General features: G+C 52.6%; 5 protein-coding genes across 5 annotated transcripts; 1 reads left to right on the top strand and 4 right to left on the bottom strand.

The window, feature by feature from the left end:
* Positions 1-6221: 6221 nt before the first annotated feature.
* Positions 6222-9869, bottom strand: BDP81DRAFT_449533 (splicing factor 3B subunit 1; the record flags this gene model as incomplete). Its single annotated transcript, XM_060592420.1, has 1 exon — positions 6222-9869. The coding sequence occupies one exon, from the start codon at positions 9867-9869 to the stop codon at positions 6222-6224; it is 3648 nt and encodes a 1215-aa protein (XP_060445121.1).
* A 340-nt stretch (positions 9870-10209) lies between these two features.
* On the bottom strand, positions 10210-11811 carry BDP81DRAFT_427743 (8-oxoguanine DNA-glycosylase). The gene is made up of 3 exons (XM_060590374.1): positions 11558-11811; positions 11165-11501; positions 10210-11113 (listed from the first exon to the last, which is right to left on the bottom strand). Exons 1-3 carry the CDS (start codon positions 11674-11676, stop codon positions 10355-10357), a joined length of 1215 nt encoding a protein of 404 aa, XP_060445120.1. The 5' UTR covers positions 11677-11811; the 3' UTR covers positions 10210-10354.
* A 296-nt stretch (positions 11812-12107) lies between these two features.
* BDP81DRAFT_394194 (U6 snRNA-associated Sm-like protein LSm2) lies at positions 12108-12660 on the top strand (the record flags this gene model as incomplete). Its single annotated transcript, XM_060587928.1, has 4 exons — positions 12108-12121; positions 12229-12376; positions 12465-12567; positions 12629-12660. The coding sequence occupies 4 exons, from the start codon at positions 12108-12110 to the stop codon at positions 12658-12660; spliced, it is 297 nt and encodes a 98-aa protein (XP_060445119.1).
* A 307-nt stretch (positions 12661-12967) lies between these two features.
* On the bottom strand, positions 12968-17039 carry BDP81DRAFT_394193 (DNA repair metallo-beta-lactamase-domain-containing protein; the record flags this gene model as incomplete). The annotated part of the gene is made up of 3 exons (XM_060587927.1): positions 12968-15551; positions 16528-16560; positions 16621-17039. 3 exons carry the CDS (start codon positions 17037-17039, stop codon positions 12968-12970), a joined length of 3036 nt encoding a protein of 1011 aa, XP_060445118.1.
* A 715-nt stretch (positions 17040-17754) lies between these two features.
* On the bottom strand, positions 17755-20295 carry BDP81DRAFT_427738 (ankyrin repeat-containing domain protein). Its single transcript, XM_060590373.1, has 2 exons — positions 19752-20295; positions 17755-19695 (listed from the first exon to the last, which is right to left on the bottom strand). The coding sequence occupies exons 1-2, from the start codon at positions 20180-20182 to the stop codon at positions 18051-18053; spliced, it is 2076 nt and encodes a 691-aa protein (XP_060445117.1). The 5' UTR covers positions 20183-20295; the 3' UTR covers positions 17755-18050.
* Between the last annotated feature and the right edge of the window lie 830 nt (positions 20296-21125).

Below are 21125 nucleotides of genomic sequence, written 5' to 3'. Positions count from 1 at the left end.
CGGCGGCGTCATACTGAGGTCGAGGCGATGTGGACTGACTAGTGCCGAGAAAGGGGATGGTTTGGAAAGGAAATGTCCACCTTGGTCAAAGCTGCGGACGGGGGACCTTGGAAAGGAACAAGAAAGTGAAGTCAGCGCTGAATAGCATCGGCAATGGATATCAAGGTGAGCTTGCGGATGTCATTGTCGGTGTTGGTGTGGACGGAACCTCGAAAGGCTAGGGTATTGTTGACATGCCAATCCGTGAAATGTTGGTCCAATGTGGTCGACTCGCGCCAAGGGACGAGGGGATGGATTGACCTGGTAATAGACACTGATGTTGAAAAAGGTAAATGTGTTTTTTCTCTTTGTCTAGTGGCGAGGTTGGATGACATGAGGTCAGTGTTTTCAACATCGGACGGATGTTGTCAAGATGGTATCTACCGAATTACCTAAGGTAGGAAGAGAGATAGGAAGGTGCGGCTCCCACCCAGGCGGCCGGCGTCGAACTCGTCCCCGTGGTTCCATTGCTTCAATTGCTTCCTTCCCATTGAGCCAGCATCCTCTTGAGGTAGGTAAAGAACGGAACACGTCTTCTTTCCTTCGCACCAGACATCTGACATCTTTTGGCGTTGCACATCCAACGTCGAGGCAGGTCATAGGCGTGGTCGGTACTCGGTAGGGCTGGCTGTGCTTGCCGCATCTTCACGCCCCCAAACATGGGGGAAACCAAGCGTGGAAGGGGCATCGTGGGATGTGTTTCGAAACACTCAATGACGTAAACGCCCCTTGCGAGGCCTACTTTCGCCTACCTCTTATTCCGAAACAGCAAGAGGTCGCCTTGCGATCTTTCCCTTTTTCCCAATTAATTAACTTACCAAGCTATCTTGCTTCTTGCCTACCCTTCCCTCCCACGATTCCACCTTCCGTCTGATGTGTGCACACGGAGTACGGAGTACGGAGTAGGGATACTTTGGTCATTTTCACGTACCAAGTAATTAAGGCACAGATACCCCCCTTCTGAACGTACCATACAAGACCTTTTGTACGGAGTAAGGCACGATGAATGCCGAACAGGTGTGCACTTGCCCCCGCGTGTGTACACCGAGTTTATTAGCTTTTCTTTCCCCGGAGTTGTTGTTTCGTCCCAGCAATTCAGATCATCCCCGCAACATCTTTTCGTCTGTCATTCAGGACAATTCACCCGAAACGCTTTCCCGCATTTACATTTGCGTTCCCATTGCATTTACATCCGACTGTGCATTCAGCCCCGCCACCTGCGTGATCTCACACAGCTGTTGCGGCTTGCTACCTACCTACCTCTCCGTACCTCACACCGTTCTCCGGGTCGGTCCTTGAGCATGAGGCTTTGCAGACGCCAATTGATTCGGACATGGCCTTGCCGATACAACGACGCGCAATTCCCACGCCAACGGCTCTCCCTCCATACCCTCCTTGTCCGCAATCACCCTCCCTTACAGATACTTCAGATACGGATTTCAACAGGAACTTGGACCTCACAGCCTCCTGCCACCCCTCTTCGTCATCGCTATCTACCTCCATAGACCATGGACCATGGGTGTGAATAGTTGCTAGGAGCTGCTCAAGTCGTTCTCAACGCCACTCAACAGTCACGGCCTGCCAAGCTTGACTTACTCGCTCACTCATGGGGACGGCACAGCTGTTCCGTCATCTTCCCTGCAAGTTGCAAGCTTGCAAAAACTTACACTACTTCGTGGTTCCGAACGTCCCCCGGCGCCAAACCGTTTGCTAGTGGAATGCGTTGACCAAAGTACTCCAAGACGCCAACCTGCACCTTGCGTAGCCCTGCGCCTCTGGTGCAAACTCTGTTCCCAGAAGCGCCTGCTGAGCAGTTGCAAGTGCACTAATCAGCAATCCCCGCGGTAAATCCGCCAGTGCCTCCAACGAATTCGGACGGAGCACACTGGAGGCTTGCCTGCGTATTGCGGCTTGCTAGACAAAACGGGATGGAGCGTCTGGAGAAGCTTTCGGGTCGTCGGCTTCGCGCGGGAGATGTTGAATCCTCGTGGGAGAAAGGACGACAGCACGATGACAACGATGATCAATGACGATCATGGAGATCTCGCACTTGGGACGACACGAGGACGTTACCGATGTGATCCAGGAACGAAACACCAGCTGCCGATTCCTTCCTCTGTGCTGCCAGAACACGTTCGAAACCATCCTATTGCTTGTGAGCATACGGAGTACCCATTCTCGGATATTGAATACCGCACGCCCTGTGAACCACAACGGCGCATCGGCCCTGCGACCTCACTACCTACGCCTGTGACGATTCTTTTCTGCTCAGATGAGACATGGCGCAGTGGCCCGGTCGACTACGTGCCATATGCCTTAAACACGCCTTGCCTTCCATCCCCTTCGTCCAGTGGTTTGATGGAGGCGGCATGTAAATGAGGCAAGATTGTCTAGGGAATTTCGAGTCTCATCGGCTTTCCGCTGTGGCTGTCTCGAACATATCTATCAGCAGAGAGGCCCGCCATGCCCGCCTAAAGATTCGCCAATTCCCCTTACAAAGAGTCCCTGTCCTGCCAGTGAATTTGGCCGAATTCACCGAAACAGTGCTTACTGTATTCGTCTTGGTCGTCATCCACGTTATTTAGAGATGAAGACGGCGCCGCGGGACTTTATAAATTCCCCGGGGTAAAAATGTCGATCGTTGCTTGAGAGGAACATCAATATAGGGGACTGGAGTAGCTGGTCCAAGCACTGTGGTAGGGCGATCATTCTAGGAACGCCTCAAGTCAGCCCAAACTATCGCCGGCTAGCCTCAACTCTCTTTTCCCAGTCGACGCAGGTGTGCAGATCCCCCGCAGTGTCCCTTTGCGCAGAGAGGCGATGCTGACGCCGTCGCGACCGTTTCCTTTGCCAGCGAGGCTTGAGAACAGACGTAGATGTGGTCTGGAGAAAAAGGAAGCAAAGATGGGGGCGCCATTTGGTAGTGAGCCGAGTGTGAAACGGCGCGGATGTCCGCAAACCGCTGGACGAAAACAACGGAATGTCTCAGGATTCTGGAAAGCCGCTCGCTTGTACGGATGGATACCTTGCGCGTTGTGGGCACCTTCGGAGGTTGGCATAGCCGAGCAAGCCCACGGCAGAGACCAAGACCGTATTTCACTTTCCGATATCGCCTCTTGCGGTCGCAGCGCCACCAAGCCTGCCGACCTTCTTGTGTATGTACGCAGTGAGCCGTTTGCGATGAAGTTGATGAACTGACGAACCCAGGAATTGAGGCTCTTTGCACTTGAAACGAGACCTTGATCCCGTTTCCCTCCATATTTTACACTACAACCTTCGACAATCTACCCGTGTTGGCTCACCTGAATCTCGCATTTTTCGACAGGAGGGATTTTCATTCCCCACGGGAACTGTACCATACAGAGAGGGGAGGGAAAACAAGAACAACAAACTAAAGAAGGGCAGCGTGGTACCGATAGCAACATCAGGAGCGCAACCCGCAGCCTACCAGCCCACCGCCAGCCGAGCGTGCCAACCGACCAACCAAACCAGCCCTGCCCCTGAGTGAGTTGCATTCCGTCGACATCTCAAACAACACAAAAGAGGGGGAGAAGGGGACGGCGATATGCTGCCCCCTGACCCACAAGATAGGTACGGTGGTACCGCTGATCGCGGCATCGACGACAATGACAGACGACGACTGCCAACGACGACGACACTTGACTGGCGATACTGACGTTAGAGCGACAGGGAATTTCCCTCTTTTTTTTACGTGGGCGGAAGCTTGAGTTTTTTCCCCTTGACCGAACAAGGTATCCCGCCCGGTTGTTCCTGTGGCTCGGAGCCAAGCTCTCCCCCGTACGGAGATGAGAAAGGATCATGTCTGTAACACTTTTTTCTTTCTCTTCCTTTCGACCAATATGTGGGATGCTTATTTTTAACCATGCGCCGACACGATAAGGAACACGTGAGCTGTGCCTGATGGTAGCAAGGCCATCCATCGAAACCCATTTGCTGGGCGGAAGTGGAAGGCAGATGAATCGGCGTTTGCGAATCCTCTTCACCTTTTGGTAACCCGTTTAATCGGGGACTATCCTTGGATGAGATGCACAATAGGACACGGTTCTATTTTTTCATGGTTTCCTGCTTGGGTCAGGCTGGACATTGGGGGAATCGGGGATGATGGATTCAGAGTTCAGACCTTTTCAATGGGACTGGAGAAGTTTCCCCAGTTTAAGAGAGTTGTTGTGTTAATACATTTGTGCTATATACAACGCGTTTGAAGATGCAGGGCGGCCGAGGGCCCGAGGCTGACTGGTTTCTTGAATCGCGCGCCGGGGCCGAAAAGAATCACAATGTCGTTCTCACCCCAAAAATCCCCGTGGGCTCACGGAGGTCTATCCCGGGAGACGTATTTCAGAGTCATATTCCCTCCTCTCTGAATGATTGTGTCCCTTTTCCCCGACATCAATCTCTTTTCTTCTCTCTTTCTCTCTTCCCACTCCCGCGGTCGCGGGACGAGAAAGCGGGGATGAGGCGGATTTCCCGATATTTCACTTCAGTGCAAACATGACTAGACACCAAAAGTGTTGTATCAAACGTGACTTATACACAATCCTAGAGCACGCCCCCTTTCGCTCCACCGCTATACACCAGATGACCTGTGAAGACCACGCATTTTGGAGATTTGTTGATTTTTTTTGTGTGTAAATGTGGTTCCCTTTTCTCTCTCCTATGTGTGCTCCGTACTCTGTACTCTATACATATTGTAGCTAGGCGGGACGAGGCTGAATCGTGTATCAAGCTTTCAAGCTTCTCCCCCCCTCCTCTCCCCTTCCCACCTTCTGAAGCGGCAGGCACGCAAGCTTCTTTCTCGCCCCGCAATACCGGCGAGCCGGGGATTGGGGTGAGTTTGGTGAAGTTGAGTGGGTGTGAACGTTGGATGTTGGTCCTTGCGTTGTGCTTTGCGCCCGTTTCCTGAAATCTGAACATAGAGTACGGATACTAACTAAGTACTTACCTACGGATGGATACCTTGGCTGTTGGCACTTGCTTCCTCTACTCTTTTTGACTCCCGCTGCCGGCGTGCTGAGACTAGGGGGTTTGACACACTTTCATTTCGAGAGGAGAGTTGAAGGGAAGTGAATAGGGTACGGGATAGGTAGACATCGTCAACACACCACGTCTTGTCAAAGAAAGACACACTGAACACGGGCGGTCAAAACATACGGTTTACCATAGCCGGACCATAACCATGCCATATGGATACCTTACACACGGATGGGATAGTAAACTTGTCTTCACCCTCCGCGTACAAACTCTCTGCCCCCCCGTTGGCCCCAGCCGGCCGGGGTGGTACTCTACCATCATACTACGGAGTACTTCGTACGGAGTATGTGGTCTTGCTGCAGTTGCCGAGAAATCAAAACTCTAAGGCAAGGTAGCCAGAGGTAGAGGTAGTTTGCCGCCTACTGTTACCCTATTCTATCCCGTACCTTACATATGGCCGCAAAGTTCTCTCGTAGAGTGAGAACATGGATACCCGTCCGCCGATAACCCGTGAGACGTGGAAAGCTTCACGGAGACAGCCGTTCGAAAAGAAATACAAAGCCCGCCCCCATTTCCCGCCCCGCCGGCCGGAAGCCCCGAGTCATATTACAGCGAACGGACGAGCACATTTCTCCAGTTCAGGGTCATCCGGGGGGGTTGGTTCTGCGGGCACAGCGAGATGAAGAGCGAGTAGAAAGAGAGAGAAAAGTAGGGACTTTGGGGGAAGAACCCTTCCTATTCTCTCAAGTTCTCAACAACAATACCAAAATGGAGCTTTGCATCGTGGAATTTTAATTCTGCCCATTAAGATCAAATAACGCCGCTGATTTGTTTTTTGGCTGCTCTGAATACTCCACTACATGAGGAAGAATAAAAAAAAAGTCTACACGATGCGAGTATTATGACTCAAGTACAATGGCTGCCTACCCTGCGCCCGTCGAACGCGCGCTACAACTTGGCAAGTCTCTTGCTCTTCTCTTCCTTCTTCACCCCAAAGCCCGGATCAGAGCCTCGTCCCCGCGGCCCGCCCGCTGGCTCGCTCTCGGAACACGCTCCCCTAGAGCCTGTGCGGACCCTGGGAGAAAAAAAAAAGAACACATCCCTTCTTGGATATCGTGGAAGGAAAACAAAACCAGCCCTGAAAACCCGTTGAACCTTATTCCCCGCTTGCCCTTCCCGTATTCTTCCTAAACTTAGAGCATGATTGCAAGCTCCGACCTGTCAACCTTTTCCTCGTCCAGGTTGGGATAGTATGGTACCATGGCATCGGCACCCTGGACGTACGCGTCGTTGTACAGCCGCCAGTAAGGCTGGCGTACCTTGCGCGCAGGGTGGAACAGGCCTGCCCATACATAGTTGAGAACAATGCCGGGGCCAACCGCCATGCGGATGGCCTCGATGGCCTCGATGATACGGTCAATGACGTGTGGACTCGTTTCGAAGAGGTTGGGATATAGGAGGTTGAGGAGATGAACCATTGCGTCCTCACATCCCAGGCCGACAACGCCAAGCGCGATATGCTTGACGACAGATGCGGCCGTCTGTCGATGTACTTGGTCGCGGTCGATGAGGGCGTCCTCGAGCAGAGGAGTGACGGCATAGACGTAGTCCTTGGCCATCTCACCAATGTACTCGAACAGGAAAGAGAGGGACTTGAGCACACCGTTTTGCACGTTGAGCTCGGGAACGCGGTACTCGTTCATAAGGGCGGGAAGAACGGTGAAGGGCGCGCAAGTCTCGGCAACGATACCAATGGCAACAGCTGTGTTGACACGAGACTGACGCTCCTGCACGCGAAGGTTGTTCAGCAGCGTGGCGAGCACATCCTGGGGACCGATGGCCTTGGCGATGAAACCGAATGTGTTGTTGGCGGCACGACGGATGCCCTTCTTGTGTGCCTTCAGCATGTCAAGGAGCTCGAAGCAGATACGCATCCACTCGCGGGCGTTCACACTCTCGGGGCCGCGGTCGGCAATACGACCGACCAGGTCAATGGTGTTTTCTTGGACCTTCTCGTGTCGGTTGCGCAGAATAGGGGTGAGTCTTGGCAATAAGTCCTTGATAGGGGGCTGCATCTGTGTAATACCAACAACCGTGACGATCGATCTCAAGGCTCCCAGGATGGAGCCCAGTACCTCGGGGTACTCCTCACCTAGATATTCGTAGAGAACGATACCCAGCTTGCCCATCAAGGCATCCTCTCCGCATTGCTTCATGACCATGGCGATGCGTGAGATGAGGTCGGCTGCTTGCTGCCGTACCGTTGCTGACTTGTTGTTCAACCGCCAGAGGATGGTACTGACGATCTGGGGCAGGTATGGCTTGCAGCGCGATCCAAGGGCGTTGACGACGGAGCCGAAACCGTTGAGCATGACAATGTCTTCCACACTTTGTTCCTGGAACGAGTGTAGAATACCATCGATCAAACGCTCCTCGAGACGCTCGCCAATGTCTGCTGCGCCCAAACTAGCGACGATCTTCTCCACCGTCTCGACGGTCATCTTCCTGTAGGCCTCACTCTCATCCTTGAGGTTCACTACGATTCTTTCCAGAATCTCGCTGACGCCGACCTTCTGGCCAATGTCGACAGTAGTCTCCACAACCTGTCTGTAGTTGCGCTTGTCCAAAGCCATTCTTCTCACCCAGAAGCTCTTGAAGAACTCGTCCAACACATGCTCCTTGAGGTAGCCTGCGGTGACACCATCAGTACCAGCGCACTGAGAGACAACCTTCAGGACAACCTTCTTCATCTCCTCGTCGGGAGAGGAAAACTCGCGAAGGAGAATCTCCATGATCTGACTGGTGTAGTAGTTGGCATATTCCTCGTCCATCAACGGAATGATGAAGCCGACAGCCTTGAGGAAACCAGCCAGACCTTTGCCTCTCTGTTTGCGAGCTCCTGTCCATAGCGGGTTGAGAATATCGTCGAAGCTCTCAATACCGTAGGGGTTCGAAGCTTCGGCAAGCGCAGCAATAGCCAAACTGGTGACTGTCCTGACCTTCGTTTGCTCATCGTTCAGGTTGGGACCGATGCAGTCGACCAAGCCCTTGAGGTGCGGTAGGACGGCGCAGCCCATTAGGATAGGGATTTGCTGCACAATCTTGACTCCGGTATGACGGGCCTGCCATGACTTCTTGCTGCGACACACTGCGCGAAGGAAAGGTAGCAGGGCCGGAATACCAAGAGCAGATGCTACCACGGCGAATGCTCTTGCGGTGGTGTTTCGCACGTACTCGTCGACGTGGTCGATATCTGGTCTCATTGTGCTGATCATGGTGGCCAAACCAGCCGCTTTACTGAGGTTGGAAATGATCTCACGACCTTCGACTCTGGCGTAGTAATCTTGGTCGATGAGCAGCGGCTCGATAACGACCAAGATCTTGTGAACATATGGCCGCACCAAATCATCCAGCTTGTAGAGAATACGGTCGATAACCTTGACGAGCAAGTGACGCTCCTGGTCTTCCAAAGTCTTCTCCATGAGCAGGGGAAGAATCTGGTCGAAGAGCGGACCGGCTCCAAACTGCCTGGCATTGTCGGTGAGCTGTCTCAGAGCAGTTTTACGCATTGGAGGAGTACCATTCTTGACTTTCAAGAGCAGTCTCATGATCTTCCTCTCCTTCATCTCGTCCACGCTCAAGCTGTTCTCGTCAGAGCCGTCGGTCAGCTTACCGAAGTATGCCATGTCCTCGGCCTTGAAGAACTGCAGGTCGCCAATGCCTGGGATTTCTGCCGGCACAGGCTTTCCGCTCAACCTAACGGCGTCAGGATCCTGCATCATGAAACCAGTTTGCGGTGCTGGTGTTGCCATGAGCTTGTGAGCAGGCGCGCGAATCGGAGCGTATCCTGGCGGTGGCTCGAGAATCTTGTATCCCTGGTCTTCGCCCGGAAGAAGCGCGTCCAACTCTTCGTCACTGATGGCCGCGTTGCGTCCTGAGATGTCCGTCCCGAAAGTCGTAGGCAACGCTGCGCTTCCCGCTTGCGACGGGTGCATTGGTGTGGCGAGACCCTGGTTGCCCATTGGAGTAGCCGAAGGGGCCTGATCCCATCTCGACCGTTTCTTTGGTTCTGCGGAGTCCAGAGAAGGGGCCTGATCCCAACGCGAGCGCTTCGACTTGGCGGGCTCAGAAGGCTGAGCAGCTTCCTCGTCAGCTGTCGTGGTCGCGACATCCCACCTCTTCTTGCGCTTCCTCCCAGCAGAGACAGCATCGGTAGAGCCAGCTTCCGCGTTTTCCTTATCGTCGTCCCTCAGAGTCGCCGGGGCGACGTTGCCGTCTTCTTCGGGACCCTTCGCAGTCTTGGCCTGGATTTCCCTTGCGACGCGTTCCTCCTCTCTCTCAAGCTCTCTCCGCTGCATGATCTCGCGGTAGCTATCGCCGTTCTTGTTGTCTCCGTTGGCAAAGGCGTCGGTTCGGGAAGGGGAGAGGCCGCGATCGAATCGGCGCTTTTGGTAGTCTGTCTCGCGATCGGTAATCCTGTCGCTCTTCTCGCCTCGGCCAGTCAAGGGGTCATCCTCTTCGACGCCATCGCCGCGTGCAAACTCGTCAATCATTTCACGCGATGCCGTGTACTGGCCAACGAGACGGCGCGTGTCGTCGGTACCTTCCATCTCGTCGTCATCGTCATCGCCGGCCGGGATGGACGTGTTGTATCCGGCAAACTTGTCGACGCCATTTCGATCGTACAGATCGTTGTCGAAGCTATCGGTGAGTTTCTGCTTGGTGCCGGCGTCGGCACGTTGATTGTTCGGGTCGAAAGTGGTCGAACCCTTCTTCGCAGCGGCGGCAGCGTTGCGCTCCGCCTGGAGCTTTCGGACAGTCTCGAAGTCTGCGTCGGACATTTTGAATTATGGGCAAGGTTGCTTCATGTCACTTGAAGATGCAAGTGGGCGATCGACGATGGCGGCGCGCATCAGTAATGGTTGTTGTGTTGCTGATGAGGCTGAAGGGGGTAGCAAATGGCCGGGTCGCAGGAGAGTTTGCAATCTGCGCAGGCAAAAGCTTTGCTGTCGGCGACGCCACCAGAATTTGGGCGCCCGAACTTTAGCCGAGAACGCCAAGGCTGGGAGCTTCTGCACCTCAACCTCGGAGCATCCGCGACCGATGATCAACAAAGAAAGCGGCGTAAATCTTGTTTTCCTCTGGCTTTCACTTACATTAGATTAGAGGAGGGACACAATCTTACAGTTTTGACTGGTTCTGCCTATATATGCCGATATACTAAAGCTGCAAGGCTTTCTCTCCCAAGAATGAGAAGCCGGGTGCAGACAGCCCCTTGACAAGATGTGCTCATTTCGTGCGTGACGAGGTTGTATTACTAGAGATATCAGCTCGTCTTTCGAGCCTGCGATCGTGTTCTCCTCCGCTTTGGCGATGTTTCCAGCAGGGCAGTGTCGGGCGCTTCATGGTCAACCTCAACCTTGACCTTCGTTTTCACAACCTTGCGCTTCTGTCCCAAATTTGGCGCCTCTTCATCGACGGTTACCTCCTTCTTCACTGTCACCGTCTGGTCTTCTTCCTTCTTCACCGTCCGCTCAGAAAATGTCCTGAGGTCTGCCGTAAAAAGCACAGAGTGCGCCCAGCCTGCATACTTGCCCCAGAGCTCCCTAAAATGGTCTCCCACGGCATCGTACATCGCCTTGTTGAACGTCTTGGTCTTGGTCTTGCCGAACTTGTAGTCTCGCTGAGCAATCTGCCAAACATGAGTGTCCACCGGCACGGCCTCACCCCAACCCAGGCCCATCAGGCAGACGCAGTCGGCCACCTTGGGCCCCACGCCCGATAGTTGAAGCAGCTGTTCGTGTGCCTCTTTGTATGTGCACTGGGGCAGCTTGGACCCCTCGGCCGTCTTGATGTAGCATGGGTTCTCTGGGTTGGTGAGGCTCTCGAACCATCCCTTTGGCCTGTCGTTGACCACAATCGAGGCTGTCTGCGCAATGTACTTGGCGCGATAGCCAAACCCGAGTTCCCTCAAGTGTGCCTCTACTGAGCTTCCCGTTAAAGCCTCGGGCGTTGGGAAATCATGAAACGTTTCGTCCCCAATCTTGCCAATGAGCGGACCGTAGTGTAGACACAGCTTGTGAACCTAGTCAACTGTAAGTGCTGTGTTTCTTTTCCACTTTGCGACAGTTCTTACCATCTGTGATATCCTGGAGATATTGTTGTTACTACTGCAGATGAAACAAATCAAAGCCTCCCATGCGTCTTGGCTCAGCATGCGAACACCTCCAAACTCTGGCGCCCTCTTGCGAAAGTTGGCATCTGCTTTCGACCATTCCTCATACAGTGACTTTAGGTCCAACTTGAGGCTCAGATAATGCCGTAGTAAATCCTCTGTGTCGTCTCCACTAGCTTCGCCGTCAAAAGTTGGAGGGGTGAGCGGATAAGTTGGTTTCGTAGGCCAAGTGACCTTATAATGCAAGTGAGTTGAATCTTGCTTTAATGACACGATTCGACCATACAACGTGCAGCACCTGGTCAAATCCTCAGTGAACTTGAATCGTTGTACATAGATCTCAATGCAACTGACCACATATCATTGAATTTCCGCCATCGAAAAGATTGGCCACATCGAAGAGTCGTGTCGATGCACAGCTCAGCCAAACTGAGCGGCAGTTTCCGCCATTCAGTCACCCTGGCTAAAGACATAACTTGTTGTACTTAGAGACCAAATTTTTCGATGGGTGACTTAAACGAATGAAATTGTCTCTGTAAAATACCAAGGCTTCGACTAAAGAGAGAAGAGAAGGCCAGACTATTCGGTACGAAGGTGGGCGAGTTACATGAAGTTGAATAAAAGTCGCCGCCGAGGCTGATCACTTTCCGAGTTCTTCCCCTGAACAGACTGGCCGATTCAGTGGTCCGTCGCCACCTATGCACTGGTCCTAGTGGAAGCCATCAGCCACAAGCGTTAAGCCACATCACAGTGCAGCCCATGATGAACTCTGGGATAAAGACGACCGTACACACTGTCTTCAAACACAGTACGCAAGCCCCCACACCTCTTCGCACTCAATCAAGAGCATCACGATCCTACTGAGCGGCTCACCACACCCCAGCATCCAGTTCAACCGCCCACCATGCTTTTCTTCAGGTAAGTCTCGAAACTCACTCGGTGAAGGCGATATCACACTCGCTTTCAAGCCCCGAGCTGTGCCCCGCGCGCGGTAGGTGATGCAGTCACTGACCTTACGCCACTAGTTTCTTCAAGACGCTCATCGACCACGAGGTCACCGTCGAGCTCAAGAACGACATTCAGATCCGCGGCATCCTCAAGAGCGTCGATCAGTACCTCAACATCAAGCTGGAAGAAATCTCTGTCGTCGAGGAGCTGAAGTACCCGCACCTCGTCAGTCTCCCCCTTGCACCTAGGCCCTCATGCACCCTTGTTCGGCCAGAGAGCCAGCCCCGAGAATGTCGCTAACGAAACTGTGCAGAGCTCTGTCAAGAATGTCTTCATCCGTGGCTCCGTTGTTCGTTATGTTCACTTGCCCGCTGGCTCAGTAGACGTGCCCCTGCTGGAGGACGCGACGCGCAGAGGTGAGTCTTGCGTTTTCATCACATCATCACAGGTAGAGGGACACCGTTAACGTCATCACAGAGGCTGCTGCCCAGGCCGCAAAGGCGAAATAGGCTATGAGTTCAAGGGTCGTAGGGGTTCAGGATGGCGTGTGAGAATCATAACGATATGGCCGGGGCACTGAAAAAGCCGGTCCACGCTTGGGGTTGAATGAAGACCACAACCTCACGACTAGGTACACGTGGTCAACGATTTTCTTGGCGTATGGCAAGACTTGAGAGGGTAGTGCACTGCGGAAAATGAATAGAGGGGATATGATATCCAGACAGAGATCTACGAAACAAATCAAATGTTCAACGGGACTTGTGCCCGACCACATGGTATTCATTAGTCATTATGCTATTCTGACGGAACAAGCAATCACCACCAGACGCCTCCTCCACGACTGTCTTTGCCGTTCCACAATGCAACTTCTTTACCCTCGCCCTCTTCACCCTCTAGAGGATGGACGAGTCCGCCCTTCCTCCTCTCAGACAGCCATTTGTCGATCCAGCCCTTCATCCTCTTCCTCGATACTTCGCTGCCGATATTGACGGTTGGTACTACCTTATCGATGCGCAAGGACATCACGAACATGGTCAGCTCCCGGAAACTGCTATGCTCGCTGTATGGCACTCCAAAGCACATGGCTTCTTTCGTGCTGCCACGTTGCGCAACGAAGTCCTTTGCCCCAAACCGTGGCCGCCAAGCCTTGCCTTGAAGAATTTGTGTCATTGGGATCGTGCCAGGTTGAGTGCTAGCCGTCACCGCCTTGCTGGCACCTTGTGGACGATAGTTCCAGCCGGAAGGACGAAACCCTACGATACGGCTGAAATGCGGCTTGTACCCATTGAGGTACTCTTGTAGTGTCTCGGCTCGGATTTCCATCAGCATTTGCATGTGAACCTGAGCTTCGTGTGGATTATCCGTCATAAGTGCCGTCAGCTCCGGATCTCCGAGTTTGGACACGATGCGGATCTTCGACTTGGACGCAAATATCTTGCTTCCTAGAGCTTGTGCAATAGCTTTGCAAATACGCTCCTTGCCAATCGAGTAAGTACCGCAAATGACAAGGAGACGTTCCTTTGGTGCGTTTTTCTTCTTCGCCTTTGCAGCGGCGTCGTCCGCATTTGTCTTCGTGAAGAATTTGCTGACCGTCTCCGTGCCAGCCTCTCTGTTGATCTTGTCCCAAGTGTTATCCTCCGACGTCTGGTCAGGCGCAAGTGACTTACACATGTCTGCGCATGCCTTAATCACATCGTTCTGAGGCGGGAAAGAATAGCGGGGGTTGAGGTAGGTGGTATCCAGATAACAGACATCAATCTTTTGCTGCTTGAGTTTGCCTGATGTCGAATCTTGTATGTCGGGCTTGAGTAGAGGATGGGCGACCTGAGCTGGACAGGCTCTGAAGTCGCCGCAATGCAGAATTCTCTGCTTTCTTGCATTTGGCCCCTTTCCCATTGTCTTCTCGAACAGAAACAGGGAGCTGCCGGGGCAGTGGTTAGCAGGGATCATAGTCACCGTCACACCCTCAGTGCCCGGGACCTCCTCCGTCTGATTGAACTCCAGAGCAACAACCCACTTGGCAGCAACTCGCAATTGCATCTTGACCAGGTCTCCGGTGACTTTGCTGCAATATATCGGGCCGTGCGTCCAGGTGGAAGTCAAGCCAATGTAGTGATCGCTGTGAAAATGGCTCAAGAAGTAGGCATTGCATCTCTTCACTGCACCGTACCTGAAGGCATCTACGCAGATGTAGAAACCGGGCATAATCTTGTAGAAGGGACAGGTCCGTTGATACGCGGGCTTCCCACGCGATGAGTGCTCTGCAGCAGCGGCACCGGCCCACGCAGCGTCTTCAGCATGGCCTGACATCAACTTGGTGAAGGCTGAAGTCGACCTGGTCTGAACCTCGCCAAGCTTGAACGGATTCGCCTGGCCCTCTCGTGGTACTGCTGCGCGCGCGAGTCGCTTGTTGACTTCGGGAGGATCGAGTATTGGCGGTCTTGCGACTTCGTTCTTGATGTTCTTGGTCTCTTTGGGCTGAGGGAGTGGAATTGGGTTGCCGTCGAGGCAAGCGTTTACATGTCGTGTTGCTTCGTCAAGTGTAATACCGGCAAGTGTACCGTCGCAAATGGGACAGTTGGCCACCATGGCATCGCTCGGCCGTACGGGATCGGCTAATTCGTCACAAGAATAGTCACCCGTATCTGCAGCCTCGGCTTCTGCTTCCAAACGGTCTTGCTCCTCCATGAACTGCATCATGCGGTACTCTTCGCCGCCAAAATCTTCGTCATTGGGGAAATCGTCTAGGTCACCAAAGTCGTCAACATTTGCAAATTCGGCGTCGATCGAGTCCTCAACCTTCAATGGCGGTGGCGGGCAGCTCGTTTCTTTCGCTGGCGGTTGTGCCTCCTCCTCTTCTTCCTCTTTTAATTGAACCAGCGTAGCTACATTGTCTTGCTTCGTTGCGAGAGACATCGCGTCATCCTCCGCCTTAACCGGTGGCATGACGGGCGGTCGATTGCGAATAGCGCCGATGAGACTTGATTTCCTTGCTGGAGCTGTCGAATCCTCTTCTTCTTCACTGTCGGACTCGTCGAGAAAAGGGCCTTTCCGCTTAGCCGACGCCTTCCTAGAAGGCTTCTCTGTTGGTGATGAAGGCGGTGGTTCGGACACCACCGGGCTGTTAGAATCTCTTGCGGCTGATTGTTCCCCTTCGTGATTCTCAGCCTCTTGACTTAGCCGCCGCTTTTTGTTTGGCGCCTCAACTTCATTGAACCTCTCCTCCTCCTCCAATGGATCGGCGTCGTAAATCTCTGGCACCTCATCATCTTCCTTTTGGGGAACAACGAGCGTTTCGTGGCCATCAATGAACAGCGTCTGCTCAGGCTTTTCGGCCTTTTGAAAGAAGCTGAGAATGCTAGCGTTGGGCTTTCCTGCAGGCTTTTTCGAAGGAGGCAACCTGGTCAACGGTTTTTTTGGAGTGGTCGTAGGCCGCTTTCGCGCTGCCGATGATGGAGGGCCCATTTTGCCACACGTGTCCAAGGAAAGGGTACTCTTCTCCAGAAATCCGAATTGTCCAAAGTTCTGTTATTGTAAGTTCTGTCGAGACCGCCATCTATACTCGCATTGTGCTGCACGAGTTGGGAGGCGAAGTCTGGACAAGGGGTGAAGTGGTCAAAAAGTAATGACGTTGGGACTAGGACTCTCTAAAACACGAAAATCGCGGAGTCTCTTAGAGTGCGTCGCGAAGTCACGTGCTCTCGCCCAGAGATTAAAGTGCCTGGTCTTAGCTCCGATGCAGCAAGCACACCCGTCCACTTGGGGATGTGTAGAAGGAAACGACCATTCCAATTCCTCACTTTGCGTTGAGCAGCACGATGTTTTTAGAATGAAGAATGTCTCACTATCTCAACGATCAGGTGTCCCATTTTTCTTCTGGGACAAGCCCGAGGAGATTCGTATAAGCCTTCTCCTCCTCCAATACCTCCCTATTTACAGGCACCAAAGTTCCCTGCCAGCCCTGAAGCTCGGCTTCGATGTTCAATTCCGCCAAACGCCCCGCAATAGCAGACTCTAGGGGGGTCTGGTACTCTGTCTCCTTCTGAAAAGGGTCCTAAAGCACCACCTCACCGCCATCATTGTCCACCAACAACAAACACCATTACCAAAACTCAGAAAACGCAAAGCGAAGCCCGCTGTCCGTATGTATACCTCGCCCATACGCACTTATTATACCATACGGTATAAGTGACTCTTGAACAATGGGCATGGAAGCTGAGGGAGTTCCCTCGTTGCAATGCTTGATTAGTGTGCGATTGTGTCTAACTAAACTAAAGCCCGCGCTCCTTCCTTCTTAATTAGCCATAGGAGTGAGATAGCTCTGTCCTGATTCGAATCCCAACAGCCCTTCACCTCTCTAATAGTGGAAAACATACACAATGCCGGGAGCCCGAGCGGCGGCCTGGTATCTGCTCAACGTGAGCTTCGAATGAAATCGCACTTTCGGATAAGCCTTGTATACCGCGTACAGGGTTACCAGTGCAATAAAGGTCGCCATCACCACACCGGTGCTCTGTCCAAGCGGGGTCTCTTTGGATATCGCAACCAGCTTGCGCTCGAGGTCAAATAGGAGGATCTGCTGCCAAACGTAAGACATGGAGCCAAAGTTTTCGATCTCTTCGGATAAGCGGTGTCGGTGACAGAAATCAATCCATTCTTCCTTGTGGATGATGAAAAAAACCTCGGTGGCGATAATGAAGTGGGTGCGGAGATACACGATGAGTTGATACCGAATCTCCCAAGCCAGGGGGTCTCCGAAGACGAGGGCCTGGAGAGCCAAGAAGAAGATGGCGAATAGGAGACTGGAAGATGCGATAAATAGATGACGCAAGTTAATCGCAATGAGAAGTTCGTCGTCGTCGTCCAGTGGCTGATTGACATTCTCCATCTTTGATGCTTCGAGGCGGGTGATGGAGTTGGCGTGGGAATGCGCTCTCAGGCAGAGAAAACAGCGAGCTACCGTGTTTCTCTTTTGTAGAAAGGGAAAAGGAGTTAGATTGGTGTTTGTGTCCTGCTGCATGTTTAGGTCTGATGTCCTATAGATACTGGAATAGAGTGGTCCAATAAGACTCACTGATGAAGTTGAGGATGGGGTGCTGTAGTCGATTGTTTCCCTCAATTGTTATCCGAGAGAAAAACATGTGTGAGGAAGATAAGGCAGCTGGGAAGGAAACAAGTTGAGAAGAGGATACTGCTGTTGGGCCTAGGTAGGGTAGGTGTTTCTCGACATCCCCCGTCTTTCACCCTGTCCTAGACATCGTAACCCGTATGGTTAGTGGTGAAGATGGGCCAGCTCAAAGGGAGCAAGTCATCCTGAGCTGGGATACATCTAGCTAAGGATGCTTCTTGTAATGGTGACCTCCCCGGGAAGTCTCTCGATCAGACTTGTGTGTTTTGGCTTGAGCCCTCTCACTCAAACGCATAACTTATTGATCCCCTTGTGATAGCTTAGCATTTGCATCTTCCGTTCATGAAACTCTGTCATTGCAAGATGAGAGCAATAATGGGCATTGGGAAAATGGGCTCCATTGTCCCATACAGAATGTTGTGGAAACACTCTTTCTTTACTTTTCAGGAGCCTTTTCGATAAAAGTCATAATCCGATCGAACGTCTATATCCGCCTATCTTCATCTTTCAATTTAAGTGGAACTTGTCATCCAGCACCCTGCTACCGAATGTTGTAGGTTGTTATGTAGGGTAAGAGGAGTATCGAGGCTATTATCTCGAGGGATGAGCTGGTTCTCATTTGTATGACGACCGATATCTTATAGTCCCAAGGATGGCGGCATATTAATGTAAAAGTAACACCATACTCCTCCACTTACATCTCATTCTGTCGTTCAACATGAGCTCGGATTCAGGGTTATTTTGAACAAGACTCATGGTTCTCTCAGTATTCTACTCGCCCCTATATCTCTCGATGAACTCGGCCACTTCAACAGCCCCATGCGCCCTCGCAACTTCAGCTGCCGTTCCCTTGACCTTGAAAGGTACCCTCATCTTCGTCGGCATGACCTGCTTATCGATGCCCAGCTCTAGAAGTAACTTGACGCACTCCATCTTGCCTGTCCTCGCCGCATAGTGTAGCGCGGTGTAATCCCCATCTGCCTTCTGATCCAAATCGTGACCACAGCCAAGAAAGAAGCTTGCGCAGACGGCGCTTCCGCCACTCAATGCCCATATGAACGCATTCGTCCCTTGAGGCGTTGTGTAAGACCACTGAGCTTCGTGCTTAAGCAGGAGCCTGACCATGGGCAGCGAGCCGATCTGGGCAGCCGCCATAATCGGAGTCGCTTTGCTGCTCCCCCTCGCCTCTACTTTGGCCCCATTCTCTAGCATAAGCCGGGTAATCGGGAAGTCCTTGGCCCATACTGCCGCGTGGAGAGGTGTATCCTTGCTAGATGACTTTGCATTTAGATCGGCCTTGTATTTGACCAACAGCTTGGCCAGCTCCAGCCAATGCTGCGTCGCCGCAAGATGGAGAATCGTTATATCGTTGCCTTTTGCGTTGGGATCCGCGCCGGCCTCGAGAAGCTTTGTCGCGATACTCAGATCCGGATTCCACGCGGCGTGCCACAGGGCAGTCGGAACCGTGTTGTCCTTGGAAGTCTCTCTCGCGTTCACGTTGGCTTTATACTTGATCAGAACGTCTATGGCATCTGAGTGCTTGTTCCTGACAGCGATGAGTAGCGGCGTTCGGCCCTGAGCGTCTCCTGACAGCGGCAGTTCGAGCGTCTTTGCCGCCTTGGCCATGATCTCGAGCTCCTTCGCGTGCCCACTCGAGGCAAGCTCGTGGATCGGAGTGCTGCCGTTTTTCCAAGCCCCAAGCGTTGGATCGGCACCTCGCTCGACGAGCAAGCGGATGGTTTTCAGGTCGACATTGGCCTTTTTGCCATCCTTGTCCGCCGGATGGCACGCCTTGAAAAGGGGAGTCTGACCCCATTTGTCTCGAGCATTCGGGTCTGCCCCCTTATCGAGCAAGTACTGCACAACAAGATATGCAGAATTCCTTACAGCCGTGTGTAGTACCGTGGTCCCATTGGCATTCTTGATCTTCCAACGGGCCCCGCTCGACAACAGCGCGAGCGAGGTGGGAATCTGTCTTCGGTTGAGCGCTTGGTGTAAGGCTGTGTCCTGGGCCGTGTTCTGGACATTAACGTCTGCTCCGGAAGCAATAAGCCGGTCCAGGACGAGCAGGAATCCCTCGCGAGCAGCGACGTGTACGGCTCGATCACCGCGGTCTCCTAGAGCTATGTTTACAGAGGCGCCTTGGGCCAAAATGGGCTCAAGGTCTTCAAGTCGCCCTCCTCGAACGGCATTGAAGAGGTCGTCAGCAAATCGCTTGCCTGTTGTGTTTATCTGGGTGTCTGATCTACTCTTCTTCAGCTCCGGTGGCGGCTGTAGACCCAGTTGAGGTGTTGACTTTGAGGCCGCGATTTGGCTTTTCAACAATTGATCCAGGATTAGTTTAAGCATCCCCTCAATATTGTCGACCCCCTTCTGTACATTGTTGACGTCTTCCTCTACTTTGTTGCCAGTGCGCCTATGACTCGTTAGATTGTTGCTTTGATTTAATCAGCACCCAGCTCAAGTACATACGCTTGCAATGCTTGCATAATGATGCCAAGATTGGCTTTCTGGGCTTGGACACTTTGCGCAGCATCTGAAAATATCTCCTGCTTCCACAAGAACTTCGTCTTATCCCACTTTCCCATGCGCGAATTGCTTTTGCTCTGTACCTTGCTGACTTCTTTGTCCAAATCTTTCAGCGTTTTCTCCATGTTCTCCATGCACGTATCAAACAGCTGCCGCATCGTATACTCAATGCTGTTTTTGCTCGGGTTCTTGAGAGCGTCGGTCTGTGAGACTTGCTCTTTCAAGTTGAGACACAGACCTCTCGTCCAGTTGCACTCGGCGATGATCTCGTGTACAGCCTGGGGGGCATTTTTGTACTTTTCCACGAGCCCTTGAATTTGGCGGGCAACGCCGAAAAGGTCAACAACACCCGTTATGATGGCGATGGGATCCATCTCGTGTGGATTGCCGGACGTGGAAGCAAGATTGAAGATACCCCCCTCTCGAGTGCAGGCATGGGATGAAGGTAAGCTTCATATAACAGCGGAGAAACAGCATCGTGGTGCATCGCCTCAGCTAGTTATCCGGCCTGCGGCCAATCGCAACAGTGGCTGGGGCTGACAGGCATCAATGCTACCCACCAACTAAGAATTCACAAGGCTGCCTCTCATTTCGGTATCACTACTGTAGTGTCTTTTCTCGAGAAGAGGGGAGGGAGGCCGTCGTACAGGTTAAGAGTCAGATATGAAGACGTTTCATAAATTATGTGACTGGAGTGTTGGTGATCATAACCTAGGCGCTTTTGTTTGTAGAAAGCTGGCTTTGGACCGCTGTTCTACCACGGACTAACAGCTAAACGCCATGTCACTTTTCGACTCATTGTTTGCCCTGAGATTACCAAAAGACCATATTCGAGTGGCATCACCGGCGAGCGGTAGTCAAAATGAATCACACAACAGACCCCGCGTAGAGGTCTCTTCCTCCTCCTCTCTAACGGCCCGACGGTGCGCTGCCCAGTACAAGCGGCTAGTCTCTTCCTATATTTATTATCAAACCATTCGTACTACTGAAGAAACTCACGAGTGCCCTGTGAATGGGCTTCCCCAGCGCGCGGTGACGCGGTAGGAAGCGGCGTGGGCGTGGGCAATGACAATTACGGGCAGCCGAGCCGAAAAGACACATCGGCGTGAGGGCAATCGCGGCTGGGGGAAGGTGGCTCCTCTTTCTCATCACTAACAGCTTCATTAAGATGACTTTCTGAGGTTTCTAGTAATACATTGGATAGAGAGCACATTGAGAGAACTAGCTAGAGAGAGCAGCAATAGCGACAGCGATAGCATCAAGACTGGCTGGAAAGAGAGTGGCAGGAACAGGGATAGTAAAGATGCTAGGACTGGA

Source organism: Colletotrichum phormii (genome assembly GCF_030913505.1).
Source record: "Colletotrichum phormii strain CBS 102054 chromosome Unknown BDP81scaffold_10, whole genome shotgun sequence".
In the NCBI taxonomy this organism is placed as follows: Eukaryota; Fungi; Ascomycota; class Sordariomycetes; order Glomerellales; family Glomerellaceae; genus Colletotrichum; species Colletotrichum phormii.
This window is presented reverse-complemented; position numbering and strand designations above follow the sequence as displayed.